Source organism: Verticillium dahliae, genomic scaffold, assembly GCF_000150675.1.
Source record: "Verticillium dahliae VdLs.17 supercont1.7 genomic scaffold, whole genome shotgun sequence".
In the NCBI taxonomy this organism is placed as follows: domain Eukaryota; kingdom Fungi; phylum Ascomycota; class Sordariomycetes; order Glomerellales; family Plectosphaerellaceae; genus Verticillium; species Verticillium dahliae.
In genome coordinates this window covers 509,582-524,729 of record NW_009276917.1, presented here as the reverse complement: position 1 = coordinate 524,729, position 15,148 = coordinate 509,582, and the positions used below count along the sequence as shown (strand labels likewise).

Here is a 15,148-nt window from a genome sequence, read left to right as displayed (position 1 = left end):
TGTCTAGTGGGGCACCAAAGTGCAGTTTCTTACGTCATCCACCAGCCCAGTGACAGAACACTGGGATGCCAACTACCTAATTAACAAGGGGCTCCATCGTCGACTTGCCATCGACCTGGATGGTATGGATTGTAATAGCGTCAGTTCGTGTACCTGAACCATTTTTGTGCTTGAGTTCTGCATAACGCTGCAATCCCATGTTCACGAGACATCGTAGCTGCTTCAGTCTCGTTGCCAGAATATGTTCGGAGGACTTTGGCTGGTTAGCTAGATCCAAAACACGTAGGACTTCGACGCTGGAGTCATGTCGCTTTCTGTTCGATCGACATCAAGCTTCCTGTCACTTCAAACAAAACGGCCAATTCACATGAGATGAGCTCAAAATCTTGTTCGGCATTACCTTGGTGGTTCAATTGTGCTCCAAATTCGAGCCATGGCAAGTAAGTGTGCATGCGAGTGTCACCTAGCATCAACTCCAGCGCCAAAACAAAATCTGATTCCTCACCTGGGGCCTTCATTCTCGAGAACGGTTTCCTCAAATCAAAACGATTGACTGTACCAATATTGTCTCTAGTGGTACTCTCATTCAGTCGCACAACACCTTCGCTCACAAAACAGAGAGACAGACAGACATGACGATGGCACACAACACAAGACTCATTTCCCAAGTCCCGCGACCATCTTGGCATGAATCACCTTCCAGTTGCCCTCACACTGCCCCTTGACGGTCCCCGCGAGAAGCCTTGAGCAATTGATCGTCACGAATTCTTTCATCTCCGGCCCCTCGCCCTCGCCTTCTATGGTCCACACAGTCTCGAGCACGATGCCCATGGGACTCCGAATCCGCACGAAAAGCCCATCAGCGAGGTTCGTGAACTCGTAGGTACTGACAATGTCCGAGTCCCAAAGACCCGCGGGCAACGCGTGGACAATGTCTGTGACCTGATAGCACTTGGTGTCGCCGAGGGGCGTAATGTCCGCAGGCAGCGGGGCAGGACAAGGGCTCGTGATGAGTTCAAACTTGGACATGGCGGGGGAGCACTGTATAACGTGCTCGTGGTCGTGGAGCATGGCAATGGCATCAGTGCGTGTGGCGGGTGACGGGATTGGGGTTATGTGAGTGAGGCTCTGGGAAGTGTTGAGGAAGCCTGGGACAGTATGAGTGAGTGTACATTGGAGAAATGAGGGGCGCGGCGTGACGTACTCGCCATGGTTGCTGAATTACAATGCTGTCTTCAAATGTCGGGGATAATGTGATATGCTCTAATTTGGCCAAAGGGTGATGCTTTTCTCAAAAAGTGATGCTAGATATGAATTAAGGATGTCTTTTGGCCAACGAAAGTAGGCATTGACGTCGACACACAAGGTGTCTCAACCCGAGGGTCCCTGCCGTGACTGACGCGCGGTGTCCCGCGCACGTCGATCAGGGGTTGGGGTGGGTCCTGTTCTGCTGGCCATCTACGCTCCATAGCGATGGATAAGTACATATTGATCTTAAACCCAACCATATCTTCCCAAGCTCGTGTGCCGAAAAGTCAAATTGAAAGTTTCGGGCCTTCGACCATATTCTTCGAGTATTTGTAATGGTCACGAATCAAACAATTGTTCTAGCGTGTCGCGAGGCCCAGTTAGCCGCCGCCTTGGTGTACTGAGCCGGTGTTGTTCGTCAAAATTCAGTATCATCTTGAATATATACTTGGCGCATGGGAAGGAGCCTGGCAATTCGACTGCACTTGAATTGTGTATGTCGCTTCTTCGGACTTCCTATAGTATGCATCGGGGCTGCCCATCTAAACAAATATGTGAGGTCCATCGCACGGTGAGACGAAGAAGATCATCTATCGTGGCGCCAAAGAAAAGATCATGACTTGAGACGAGGATTGTAAATAGATGATAAACAGCAAGTAGTTGATGTAGAAGAAAAGCAAAAAGGATTTCTCCTTATGCCGTGTGCCGGTCTTGAACCCGCCGTCCCTCCACGCGCTTTCTGGCCTGCGCGCCCATCGCAGTTAGGGGGATGCGATTTTTGGGTATTTGTTTAGGGTCACCCCTGGGACCACTGCACCATGCGTCACGGTACTGTGGTCCCTGTTGGGAAAAGGGCAGGTTGCGGGAGGTTATAAGGTGCTGTACACAGGGCAGGGAAGGAGGCAGGAGCTCGTTGCCTGGGGACACAGTGGGTGAGTCAACATCACTTTTGACATGAACCCTGTTGGCTACCAGAGTGGTTCACCATGACTGTATGACACAACAATGGTATGCTCTTCAGTTGACTGTGGAAGCGACCATTAAGGATGTGTTTCACAAGAAGTAGCCGCAAGCACTAGGATAACACTTCGCCGAGGCAAGTAGATACCTGGGCTATACAAGTCCAGTTTCGAAGATCAAAGGCACATCATCTCCCAGCACCGCTAGTTCTGGGCATCGACTTGTGCATACTTCTACATTCTCTGGGTATCTAGCCATCTCTTCGCACATGATGTAGCATCATTCACACTTTCTCAGATATCTTACTGCCCTCGTTCACCTTCGTCCTCCCAAGACCACAGCATCTTCTCGTCCACACTATACGTTCTCTCTTCCGTGATGATCTTCACCACATCCATCAGAACCCTCTGCTCAGGGCGATCTTTGGCACTGTTCGTCATCATGCTCCCACAGCAGCCCTCAACCTCGCACATGAGGGAGTCTCCATCATGCTCACCGTTCCCAGCGGGGCACGTCCACACAACCTCGCGGCCCGCAACTGCCGCCCTGACGGTGAGAGTCTGGTGGCCCTGGAGGATATGCTGCCTGTGAAAGGGCTGGCGGCCGAGCGCCTCAGCCTTGCGGAGGCGGACGTCGACAGTTACGACAGAGAGGTAAGCCTTGCGCGCTAGCCACGACTCGAGATCCCTGACGCGGAAATAACGAGCTGCGGCGTGCAGAGATGCATAGCGTGGAAGATTGTGGCCTGCTGAGGCAGACCAGAAGAGCGGGTATAGGGCTGTGCGGAAGTAGGCGAGTAGGTCGGCGAATGTAGCAGGGTCGGTATCGAGGAATAGGGGATTTGTACGCGAAGCGACATGCTGCGAGATGAGGTTGCGGAGGAGAGGTGACTTTCGGAGCGTTGTGCGAGTCGTCTGGAAGAGACGTTCGCCAACTTGAATGGCAACATATTCAGAGAATGGGGACAGGGGCGCTTGTGAACCGTTTCTCGAAGGCGTAATCTGGACTGGAGACCTCTTGGTAGTCTTGCTCCTGTCGGGGACCCTGTCAGTACTATCATCTGGCTGGCTATCTCTTTGGCTTTTCGGGGTGTGTCCTGCAGCAACGAGCTGTTCTTGTCGTCGTTTCTCCTCTCCTGCGATGGCCGCGATGACGATGTGGTTATCACTTCGAGGATCCCAGGCCCCGCTGCTCATCGAGCTAGAATTACTTGCACTCAGCACAATGACGCTCTCCCGTAACTCCTGACTGAGCCATTCGCGAGCCTCTGAGACCTTTTCAAGCGGCGATAGGCTGTTCGTGAGCTGGACGCGACGCTGTTGTAAAACTTTTCCGGCCGTGACTTCATTCGAGTTGCCCTCGCTAAGAAGCTTGGTGATGAGGTCGTCAGCTTTGCGTTCATCTAATCGGACTTCCTCTTCAGAGCGACGCTGGGACTGCCAGTCAGTAGGTAGATTGATGAGACGGGTGAAGCCGAGTGAGAAATGCCCAGACATACCGCAGGCTCAAGATAGACGTCCTGGCCATTCTTCGTTGGAATAAGACGGAGGGAATAGCGGCCGTCGCCGACACGCTCGATACCAAGCTCAATACCAGATTCCATGGTAATTTTGGCGATCAAGGAATTCGTCAAGGAAGAGACGAAAGTGTTGAGTGTACGTCGAGGGGGGCAGCCACGACATCGGAGGGGTAGGTATGAGTACCTAGGATCGAACAGGAAGGCGTGACGCGTCCAGAATTTCAGAAGCAAGGAAGGAGCCAAATACTCAGGACCAGAAAATACAGTAACAACATCTGAATATACAATTCACTCAGCGGCCTCGCGTACATCACATCAAGCTACTCCGCCCCCCAATCTCCATGCTAGGCTGTCCATCCTTCATCTCTCCGCTTCGGCCCACGACGAACTCGTGGTAGATTCTCTTCAGCCTGTTGCGCTCCTGCGCGCTGATCGACGCCTTGGTTTCCACGAGCGCCTTGACAAGGTGCTTCCACCCAACAACGACTTCCTTGTCCTCCACCGCCGCCTTGACCGCTTCCGGCTGCTGCGCACGCCTCGCCCTTTTGCGCGCTTGCTTTATACCTTCAAGCTTGGCCATGATAGCCGCCCTCTCGTGGAACTTGTTGGGCTGGATCAAGGAGGTAGATGACGGCTCCTCGGGCTCGCAGTAGGGGAAATGCACGAAACTCGGAACAGATTCAGCCTTATGGACGCCGTTTGTTTTGCCGTTCGCCACAGGCTCGTTATGGCTGTCATCTTGGAGCACATCGTGAATGGCCTCGAGTTGCGCGTTGGAGATGAGGCCTTGAAGGTCGGCACCCGAAAAGGCCTCGCAGCGACGAGCAATTTCCGTCCAAGCCTCATCAGACTCTGACATTTCGGGGTCCAACTTGACCTGCTGAGAAAGAGCCTTGAGGATGTCAACGCGGTCTTCGAGGGTCGGGAGGTCGCACAGGAGGGACTTGTCGAGACGACCAGGACGAAGCAAGGCCGGGTCGATGAGATCTGGCCTCGAGGTAGCGGCGAGGACGTACACGCCCGAGAGACCTTCAGCGCCGTCCATAAGAGTAAGGAGCTGGTTGACTACCCTGTCTGTCACGCCTGTGGAGTCGTGGCCACGCTTGGGTGCGATGGAATCGAACTCGTCGAAGAAGAGAACCGACGGCTTGGCTGCTGATGCTCGCTCGAACAAATCTCGAACACTCTTCTCGGATGCACCGATGTATTTATTGAGAATCTCAGGACCCTTGACGCTGATGAAGTTCAAGCCGCATTCGCCTGCTACCGCACTCGCAAGCAGTGTCTTACCGCAGCCGGGGTAGCCGTAGAGAAGTAGACCTGAACGGAGACGAAGTGGGCACTTCTCGAAGACCGGCGCGTACTTGGTGGGGTATAACAAAGTCTCCAGAAGCACTTGTCGTGTCTCTTGAAGACCGCCAATTGAGCTAAAGGTGGTTGTCGAGCTCTGCAGCGAGACGTCGCGAAGCGATGTGGGCGTGAAATCTTTCAGAGCATTGTCAAAGTCTAGCCGGGTGAGGCGAATTGGCCCCGGCTTGGCGTTCGGCTTGGAGGAGCTGTCTACCGACCGTATCACGGCCTCGTTCTGTGCTCTTTCAATGACAACGCTAAGATCCTTGGGCATGTACCCATCAGTCAAACCAGCAATGTCCAGGAAATCGAGATCAGAGTCCAGTATGAAGCGTCCAGGCTGTCTCGTGGTATTCTCGCGACTGCCTTGGCTGGCGCCGTCCATCCAGTTGCTGTCTTCGGCTGCAGCGCTGCCATCGGCTGTCGTAGGCCGGCTTCCATCGTGCGAGGGCGCCGCATCATTATCGGGCGAAGTGGCTTCTTGCTTGACAATGGCCTCGAGAACCTGGCGTCTCGCGTCCTTATTTGGCGCCTTGAGCTCCAGAACCTCTCGAAAGACATTTGCTCCGACAATGATCTCGTTGAGCGCCTCTTTTCCCTCTGCTGTTGCTAGGAGCACTACTCCGCTCTCGACACTGCAATACTGCCTGGCCATGGAGCTAATGATCTCGCTGACCTGACGGCTGCGACCGTTGTCCGTCGTCTGGAGTTCCGTCTCTGCGGGGCACGATGTATCGAGGTCGTCGAGGATAATCACAGCCTTGCCGCCGAACTTGGCACCCCAGCTGGCCGTCAGGAACAGCTGATTCAGAGTTGATCTGATGGAAGCCATTCGGCTTTCGTCGTTGACAAGCTTTTTGCAGGAGAAGTAGGTTGTGTGGAAAAAGGAGTCTTCGCGCAGCCTCTGCGCCACGTATTTCGCGACGGAAGTCTTGCCGGAACCCGAGGCACCGGTCAAAAGACTCGTCGATAGGTTCGACAGGTGGGACTGTAGGTCCAGCAGCAGCTTGTCGATGCTAACAAGGAGACCATCGTATGAGGGCAGGGGCTCCGCGATGCTGTCTTCGGTCATCCATGCGGGGCGTGGAATAGGGGCCTGAAACTCGATGGGAGTCTTTTCGCTGATGCCGAGGGTCCACCTGCCCGGTTCCTTCGAGTCTGGCGAGCTCGGTGCGGGCTCGAACTTGATGACACCACCCTCCCAGCCCTGGGGGCTTTCCAGGCCGTCATACAACCCGAACAGCGTGCCGTCAGTGAGAGGACCCGCAAGTAGAGACGAGGCCTTCTGAGAGCCCGCATAGATGTGCCTGAACGTCTTTGCAGCTTCTTCCCTCTCGGCCTTTGATTCCGAACCAAACTTGAGGCCCTCGCTCGTCTTTTTGGATGTGGCAAAGGGATAGACAGCGAGCTTCTGCACCGCGTCCCGCCCCACAGGCTGCGAGGCTGCCTCTATCTCAATAATACCACCCACCATGCCGGTGAAGCCCAAGGCCGCGCACAGAGGCGATGACAGAGCAGCAGGCTTGCTATCCGGCGGATCATCCCACGTACGCAGGTGGGCGACCACTTTTGTCGCGACATGCGAAGTCACCGGCGCCGGGTCGTCCGCCTGGGGCCGAGGCGTGTTCGCCACGCTCCCAGACTCGCGCAGCACGGTCACCAGCACATAGTTGACGCCATTGAAGCCCCGAGCATGCAGTAGATCGTGATCGACCCAGATGCTGAAGTCAGGCGCCACGACCTCCTCTTCGAACCAGTCGAGGCACATATTCCTGTCGACACCCCTAAGAGTGATCTTGTTCTTGCGCTCGCGCGTGCTCTTCTTACGGCCGGAGCTGGTGCCGCTGCGGCGCGACTTGGATGTGCTGGCAACGCTGCGGTTCTCGGACGAGGACTGGGTCGTTTTCGGGCGGGTCTTGGGAGCAACGATGACTTCGGCGTCAGGAGAAATCTTGGCGAATGGGTAGTCTGCTGGCGGAGGAGGGTCGAGGGAGATTGTCTTTATTCGCGCGGTGGAGGTCGGAGAAAGGTGCAGAGTCAAGGCGTGGGCTGGCACGGGCTGGCCTGAAGCGGATTTGAAAGCTGGATTTGGCAGCGCGCGGACCTGGGAGAGGAGATTGAGCTCCAGAAATGTGGCATGAAGCTCAATAATCTCCCAGTCTTCGGGAGTCAGAGGCTCGAGGTTGATGGTGTGGACCAGCGGGGGGTCGACGTGGATCGAGGCTGTGATCTTTTGGCCGTCGGCCAGGCCTAGGGTATTGGCGAGGGTCGCGTCAATCTCGACAAGACCAATGTCCTGGTCGCGAGAGGAGGGGTTTCCCCTTATGCCATTGATGCCGTCGCGTCCGACAACAGGTGTGACCTTGCGCTTGCTGGGCATGCCTGTCCAGCCGACGAAGATGGACTGCGGCGCGGCGGAAGGGGCACCGCCCGTCGGGGGGTTTCGGTAGGAGAGCTCGACGACTACATTTTGAGCAGGCTTTGAGGTGTCAGCGCAATGTCTTGCTGTTGCTCTTGAGGTAACATACAGTGTTGATATTGACCAAGAGGGAGACCAGCGAGGAGGGGAGGTTGACAAGACAGTTGCGCAGGTGAACGAGCGACAGCTCGGCCGGTGTAGATTGGGCGTTCTTGCGGGGTGCCATTGTGAGATATGGCAGGGAGATACAGCGCCCTGTTTTGGAGTGTTAAGAATCGGTGTTTGAAGCAAGAGGCATGCTCAAGCAAACGTCGCGCTCAAGCTCGTGGTGATCGTCAGTCGAGCTTCGAGTCCGACCGAACCTTGTGATGCAGAACACGACCGGTTGCATGTGCCGACCGCCGAGGCATCCTCGGGACTGGCTAGCAACGGTGGGTCCTGAGACTGCCTGCAGCTTGGGGTTCTGCGGGGTACAGCCAGCGACCCTGGTCTTAGTCAGCGAGCTCGGTTACGGCTCCCATCCCCTGGACGGCCACTGAAGGGGTCGTCAGAGCATCTTCATTCAAGATACCCCCTCATCGACACTGCCCACATGGGTACTTTCCTCTTCTCTGCGCGCTTCTCTATGATTCTCTTCTTTCTGAAGGCTTCTACTCCACTCCTCCCGGATTGTCGAGCGTCTTAATGGCATCCTTATAGGGTGATTTGACATACATGTAAGCACTACTCACAGGGCCACATGAGGATGCTCCAATATAAGATGGCTAGGTTTGGTTTTGCATTGAATTCTTTTCTAGGATGGAAGTCCGTATACTAGAGAACTAAGCCCTTACACTTGGGAGGTGTTGCTCATATAGCGTAATTTCTCTATAGGCAATGCGCTGCAATTTGTTACACGCAGGACCGGTCAGTTGCCCGAGGATCATCTTCTCAACAGAAAGGGGAGTCAAAATAAGATGCCCATTATACACCTGCTTCGGACGACGGCTCGGCGGTCAAACAAACGAAGCAATGCAATCGTGTCTACTCGACATACATTCGCCAGCGGAAAGGCTACTCACCACCTAACAAAGATCGTATTTCCCTATCCCAACGCCAGACCCCCGAAAATAAAACTCGTCAACATCACCCCGGGCAAGGCTCAGAAAAAAGACAAGCCCCTGTCCATAGACCTCGCTCCTCAGGCATCCTCACTGCCCTCACGCTCGGCATCGTTGCCAGAGGCGTTGATGAACACGAGTCTCGTCATGTTGCCAGCAGTTTGCCAGACCTGTCGGCCGTGTCAGTACAATTGGGTTACGTGAAGTGGACAAGGCTATACTCACATCGAGGCTGTTGTACTCCTCCAGCGCGGCGAGCCACTGGTCCTCCGTGAAGCCCTTGGCGATGACTCTCTCCTTGACCTTCCTCAGGCTCAGCACGCCGTACTCGTCGTCATCGTCCGCATCGTCGGGCCTGCACGCGCCACTGTCGGCCAGCGCCTTGACCATGTTGTAGATTCTGCTGTTGGGGTTGAGCCTCTGGCGGCCAGTGCCCTGATCGGCGGCGAGCGACTCCTTTGAGGCCTCGAGCAGACGCAGCGCCTCGTCCACGTCGTCCTGCTCGACGAGGTTGCTGAAGCGCAGGCGCGCGAGGGCCTGGGCGATACGGATGATGCCGAGAAGAGTTCGCGGCGTGACGTGGGTGAACTGCTCGCCCTTCTTCTCAGCGCGGCGCTGGGCCTCGCGCATGCGGACATACGTCTTGCTGACGTATTCCATGACGCCCGCCGTGACGACTGGGCGGTAGGTGCGCGCCTGGGCAATGTAGGAGCGCACTTCATGAGGGCTGAAAATGACATCGTCCTCACCGGCGACGGGGGGGTGGCGAGAGTGCATGTGCACGTAGGCGACGTGCTTGGCAAGCTGGGCGTCGGACTCGCGGTTCGGCGTGTCAAGGATCAGGAACATGATATCGAAACGCGAAAGAAGGGCGGCGGGCAGGTTGATGTTCTCGACAGGCGAGAGGCGGGTGTTGTATCGTCCGTAGAGAGGGTTAGCTGCGGCAAGAATGGAGGTGCGGGCGTTGAGAGTGGTGGAGATGCCGGCCTTGGAGATGGAGATGGTCTGTTGTTCCATGACTTCGTGGATAGCCGTGCGGTCGTTGTCGTCCATCTTGTCGAATTCATCGATGCAGCAGATACCATTGTCGGCGAGGACAAGGGCACCGCCCTCTAGGACCATCTCGTCAGTCACTGGGTCACGGATGACGGCGGCTGTGAGACCGACGCCACTGCTGCCACGTCCAGAAGTGTACACGCCGCGCGGCGCGACCTTGGAGATGTACTTGAGCAGTTGGGACTTGGCCACACCAGGGTCACCCATAAGGCACACGTTGATGTCACCACGAATCTTCATGCCGTCCTTGACCTCCTTCGTCACACCACCAATGAGGAGCAGCAAGAGAGCCTTCTTGACGTCGACGTGACCGTAGATCTCGGGAGCGATGGACTTGGCAAGCAGCTCGTACACCTGTCCAGATTGCCTGTACTGCTCAATCCTCCGCACAAGGGCGGGATCAATGATCATCTCGGAGTAGGCCTTCTTGTGCTGCAGAATGTAGTGAGCCTCGAGGTATGTGTCGGTGAGGAGGCCAGCCTTCATAGCCTTGAAGCCAGTGTAGGGAGTGGGCATGAAGATGCCGGATATGTCGACAACGTCGCCAGGGTTCACCTTGCGTACGGAGGAGCCGTAGCAGAGAACAGTGAGTGTTCGAGGGATCTGGCCAATGGGAACCTGTTCAGCCATTTCCTGAACCTTGACCTCCTGGAAGGGGAGGAACTTGGACGCTCTCGATGATGGTTGCAATTGGCTGCGCGACTGGTTCTTCTTGCACGTCTCCGAGGGACACATGGTCAAGGGAGTGTGCTGCTTATCGGTAACAGGCTGGAAGATTTCACTGCCACAGCCCTCACAGTAGTAGGCGCTGACAGAGACGACAGGCTTGACGTCGGAAACTCGGGTTGCGATGGCGCGGACCGTGATGAGGTGGCCCAGGTGCTCGCCACGGACGTCACGGACAGCCATGGCCTTGGACTCGTGATCGGCAGTCTGGGTACGGGGCTTGAAAGCCAAGGTGTAGCGGCGCGTCAGTTCTGCGGGGAAGCGCTCGGCAGCGGCAGGAAGATCGCCGTTCGCGACAGCCACATCCATGGCCTGGTTGTGTTCTTCTCGCCGCCTCATGACAACATCGAGAACATCTTCCTTGAAGCTTTTCACATGTCAGTAATGTATCATTAGAGCAGCCGAGCCGCGAGGGGTCAGACGTACGACTCCTTGTTCGTTGGCGCCGGCATCTGAGAGTCAATGGCTCTCGAGAAAATCTCGACGTAGTGCTTGGTATTCAGCTCGACCGACTCGACCAGCTTGAGGCGCTCGCCTGTGTCGGCTTCCAATGTCTTCTCCCACTAGATTCTGTGTGAGTTCGTCGCTCGATGCACAGCGCATTGGGAAATACTGACTCCGTGAAGGTCGTCCAGGTCTAGCATGACTTCGTTGATCTTGCGATCTGCCAGCTCTTGCAGGATAATCTGATACTTTGGCTGGGGAGTGCGCGCCTCTTTCTGACGGCGACGCCTCTCCTCCGCAACCTCGTCGTCTTCCATGACATCGTCATCTTCGTCAAAGTCATCCTCATTTATTGTTACGTTGCCGAGGGCATGTGTGATCGTCTGCTCGGGAGTGGCTTTGAAGTCCTTGAGGAACGACTCGAAGGCGGCTGCAGGGTTTGTAGTCAGTACTTGTCGCCATGTCAATGCTGAATCGCGGGGAAGTGTACCGAGCTGTGCCTCGTACTGGACTGGCGCCTTGAATTGACGGAGCGCCATCGTGAGTTGTAGATGTGCGGATACTGTCAGCAGAGCTTGTGATCCGTCAGAGAAAGTAAATGGGGCCGCTCGATACGATGCGAAATGCAACAAGGAGAAATGCGCGTCGCAACAAGCTCTGTGGGTGGGGGGGCTGAGATGCGGGATGGAGGACGGGATGGATTGGATGGACGTCGCTGGTTGTTGGTTGCCAGGGGGTTGCCCAGTCTCACAAATTGGAATGCTGGTAACGCGAGAAGACGCGTTTTCTCGCGTCGCGTGTCCACAGGTTTAATGGAATTATGACTAAGCCCGAAGATAGGTCATGAATATGGCGACTACCATCCTCTCGTTTGTATGGAAGTCTTAGGTATTCCAGCTGCCATACCCACTGGGCCTGGGTCAAATTGCCTTCGACCGGTTCCAACCCCGATTGCAATTACAAGGCGTATTCACAATTTCCATCGTAGTTGTTTCCCTTGTCTAGCTTCCAGCATTGCGCCCCGCGTTATATGTCATCTTTCACCAGGGAAAGATGATCACACAAGCACGCAGGATGACAAGGGCGGCGAATGCGCGAGGAAACACTCATAAATCTGGCATGAACAGTCATTCTCATGTCTAGCGGGGCATGGATCGCGTAATCTCAGCTTTTAGAAGTTCTTGTATCAGACACACATGTACCTGTAACAGTGGAAGCCCCATCACGCTGATGGCTTAAGGTATCAGAAGGTTATGCGCAAATAACGTGATATGGCCGAAGGCTCTGCTCACACACCTTCAAGGACCTGAGGGGGAGCACTGCATGGAGATATTGAAACAAAGACCCAAGACCTCGTCTAGACGAGTAAGGCTAAGTAAAATGTGTTTTTTTTTCCCGACTGAAAGTAGTCGTTTGTGAGCACGGCTATTGGCCTTCAATCTTGTCTGTCCAACTAGGTATTTCAAGGAGCGAAGCCTGTCCACTACAAGGTATGCTGCAAGAGAAGAGTGTCGAGACAAAATGCAGAATGCCTTGCACACGGAGGCACAATTATTCTTCAGTCATCCCGAGAGGAGCAGGCGTTCAGCAGTTCGCGGGCATTGCAACTCTCCAGTATCATGATGCCTCAAGTACAACCGCCCTCTAGCGCATAGCCTGGTGCCCCAACACAATCAAGACCCTTGGCTCAAAACTGTTGTTTGATGAATTGGAAGTTGTGCTGCAAGGCCGAAAGGATGCACTTTCGAGAAGCTCCGGTCCATAAGTGTGCGCCGACCGGTTTCCCCAGATCTGTGCACCATCTATGAGTCTCCCTAGAAAAGGTACTGTTTCTTCCTCGTTTGCAAACCCCATTCATGAATTCCTAACAACTTCGCTTGCGTCTTTCAGATGATCCAAGTCGAAAGCTGATTGTGGCCATATAGTGCAGCATGGAGGAGGTAAAGCGGATTAAGAATTGTGTATCGCTCGTGGTGGAGCCGAGGAGCATCGTCTACTGTGGGCAAGTCTTGAGGTGTTTTTTTCAGCTGTCTCTGCTACTGGTAGCACACTGGAGCTAACTTGGCATAGCCGAACTGGTTGTCTTCATCTTTTGTTTTTGTTTCGACTTCTGGGTCGTTACGAGGGGGACTTGAGGCCCTTCCAGACGGTCCGGTGAATGACGGTGACAGTGATGAAAATTGTCCCTTAGAGATGACTCCAGAAACCTAACGACATGTAGCGCGATACTGATATCAGATCAACACCATAAGCTCAGCACGAAAAGCATCTGCAACCGACACGGAACAAGAATCAAGTCACTCACATGCCGCAGAGCTTTTCTGAGGGTAAAGTGGTAAACTCCATCGCCAGAGCAGCACATCAGAGAGCAGCACATCAACGACACATCACTTGGAAGCAGGAAGGCGAGCGAGATGAAACAGAAACCATCCATATGATACAGTATACATGCCAGAGACCATGGTACATCTAACTCTACAGAGTGACAAGGCGCTCTAAATGCGCGAGTGCAGCAGCGCGGCGCGCTCAATCTCTCCGATGACGCCCTGGCCGCCGAGCGTCCACTTCTCCGTGACGGTCGTCTCATTGACGAGGGACCGCAGCATGCCGCTGGCGGCCCAATACTCCATGACGGCACGGGCCTCGGCCTTGGAGACATTGTCGACGTGGAAGACGTCGACCTTTTCGAGGACCTCGTGCACGCGGGGATCGTAGTCCTTGCGGTAGGGGTCTGCCGTGGGCACGTGTTTGCCGGCGGCGGCTGCGAACGAGCGGGCGAGGGCGAGGTCCATGCTCGGCGAACGAGGAGCGTTGCTGCGACTCGTGGCGCCAATGACGGCGCCGCCGTTGGCGAAGGGAGTCTTGCCCGAGAGAGCGTCGGTGAAGAGGCGGACGAGGGTCAGATCGTGAGAGTGGACGAGGTTGAAGGACGGGTCGCGGTATTCGCTAACCTTCATGACGTGGGAGAGGCCGTCGAGGCCGAGAAGGACGGGCGGGCGGCCAGGGACGGCAGTAAGCTCGTACCAGAGGGCCTTGAGGACGGGCCAGGCGTAATCAGGCTCCTTCGCAGCAGTGATGAGGTCGGCGAGCGTGGGGTCCTCAGGGAGATGGAGGAGCTGCAGGTGGCTGTAGTTCTTCGAGGCCGTGTACTGGGCGAGGATGTCGTGGTTTGCCTTAATGATCGTCTGTAGGAGGTGGAAGCAGTAGACGGGTTGAGTGAACTCGACGGGGGTTGTCTGGGGCACGGGCGAGTACTCAGTGTGCGCATTGGTGAGGTCTTGGGCTGCTGAGCTGTCAGTAGATATCCCAAACGGAGAGAGAACGGGGGGGGAGGGGGGTTTAGAGTACTCGCCTTCGGGGATGTGGATGACGACCCAGTTGTTGAGAAGGGCGTGGGACATGGCTTGCATCAACAGCAAGCTCTTGCCCGAGACACGCTCACCCGTCAAGACGGCGCGCAGCGTCTGCTTTTCCGCCGCCGCCTCGTTCAACCTCTCCATCATCTGCATCGTCTCCTTCCTGACGAGCATGTGCGGCTTGCGGAACAGGCCCCAGTTCTGCGTAGTCTTGAACGATTCGAGGGCGCGCAGCTGGTCGATGAGCTTGTCGGGCATGCTGATGATGCGACCGAGGTTTTCCTTGCTGACCATGGCGGCGGCATCGGCGACGGGCAAGCCTGTGACGACTGCGGCGTTGTTGTTGCTGAGCTGGATGCGCTTACGGAAAGCCTTGCGCTCGCCCGGCTCGGGCTTCTTGAAGCGGACAATCTCGCGCTTCTTCTTGGCATTCTGGCCAATCTTGCCCTTACGAATGTGTTTTCCGATCACCTGGCGAGGCTTATTGCCGACAGCCTTGGAAGGACCGGCGGCCACGGCTGTCGTAGTCGTGAAGGGGGCGGTCCATGTGATGATGGGCGTGATGCGGTCGGCCAGGCGCAGGCCGGAGGTCGGCCGCGTCAGGCATCGTGTGCAGTTGACAGACGCCATTGTGGCCGGGTATCGAGATCGTAGAGGATGTCGATTGGGGGTTGCTACAAGTCCATTCGGGGTCGGGCCGGTGGCTCGTCGAAGTTCGGACGCCAGAATTTGGAACCACAGCTTGGACGTTGACGAGGAAATCTCGAGACGATAGGTGCACCCCCGGATCGCATGGTGGAGCGCCGCAATACTGACCTGCCATTGGCTGTGGCAGCTCAGTCGGTAATTCGGCGCTAGCTGATCCGTCTCGTTATCTTATCGTTACTTTCGACCCTCCAAAATTTCAGTCCCAGAAAAGTTCACGACCATTTGCCCGCCCGCCGCCCGCCACTGCCCGTCTGAACCAACC

At 55.6% G+C, this 15,148-nt stretch overlaps 5 protein-coding genes across 5 annotated transcripts; all 5 read right to left on the bottom strand.

The window, feature by feature from the left end:
- Positions 1-374: 374 nt before the first annotated feature.
- Positions 375-1,323, bottom strand: VDAG_04241 (uncharacterized protein). Its single transcript, XM_009650688.1, has 2 exons — positions 1,205-1,323; positions 375-1,148 (listed from the first exon to the last, which is right to left on the bottom strand). The coding sequence occupies exons 1-2, from the start codon at positions 1,209-1,211 to the stop codon at positions 658-660; spliced, it is 498 nt and encodes a 165-aa protein (XP_009648983.1). The 5' UTR covers positions 1,212-1,323; the 3' UTR covers positions 375-657.
- A 1,187-nt stretch (positions 1,324-2,510) lies between these two features.
- VDAG_04240 (uncharacterized protein) lies at positions 2,511-3,735 on the bottom strand (the record flags this gene model as incomplete). Its single annotated transcript, XM_009650687.1, has 2 exons — positions 2,511-3,570; positions 3,707-3,735. 2 exons carry the CDS (start codon positions 3,733-3,735, stop codon positions 2,511-2,513), a joined length of 1,089 nt encoding a protein of 362 aa, XP_009648982.1.
- A 302-nt stretch (positions 3,736-4,037) lies between these two features.
- VDAG_04239 (peroxisome biosynthesis protein PAS1) lies at positions 4,038-7,722 on the bottom strand (the record flags this gene model as incomplete). Its single annotated transcript, XM_009650686.1, has 2 exons — positions 4,038-7,556; positions 7,606-7,722. 2 exons carry the CDS (start codon positions 7,720-7,722, stop codon positions 4,038-4,040), a joined length of 3,636 nt encoding a protein of 1,211 aa, XP_009648981.1.
- A 618-nt stretch (positions 7,723-8,340) lies between these two features.
- On the bottom strand, positions 8,341-11,361 carry VDAG_04238 (DNA replication licensing factor mcm7; the record flags this gene model as incomplete). Its single annotated transcript, XM_009650685.1, has 4 exons — positions 8,341-8,766; positions 8,822-10,745; positions 10,805-10,941; positions 10,996-11,361. 4 exons carry the CDS (start codon positions 11,359-11,361, stop codon positions 8,677-8,679), a joined length of 2,517 nt encoding a protein of 838 aa, XP_009648980.1. The 3' UTR covers positions 8,341-8,676.
- Positions 11,362-13,317: 1,956 nt separating this feature from the next.
- VDAG_04237 (uncharacterized protein) lies at positions 13,318-14,808 on the bottom strand (the record flags this gene model as incomplete). The annotated part of the gene is made up of 1 exon (XM_009650684.1): positions 13,318-14,808. One exon carries the CDS (start codon positions 14,806-14,808, stop codon positions 13,318-13,320), a length of 1,491 nt encoding a protein of 496 aa, XP_009648979.1.
- Between the last annotated feature and the right edge of the window lie 340 nt (positions 14,809-15,148).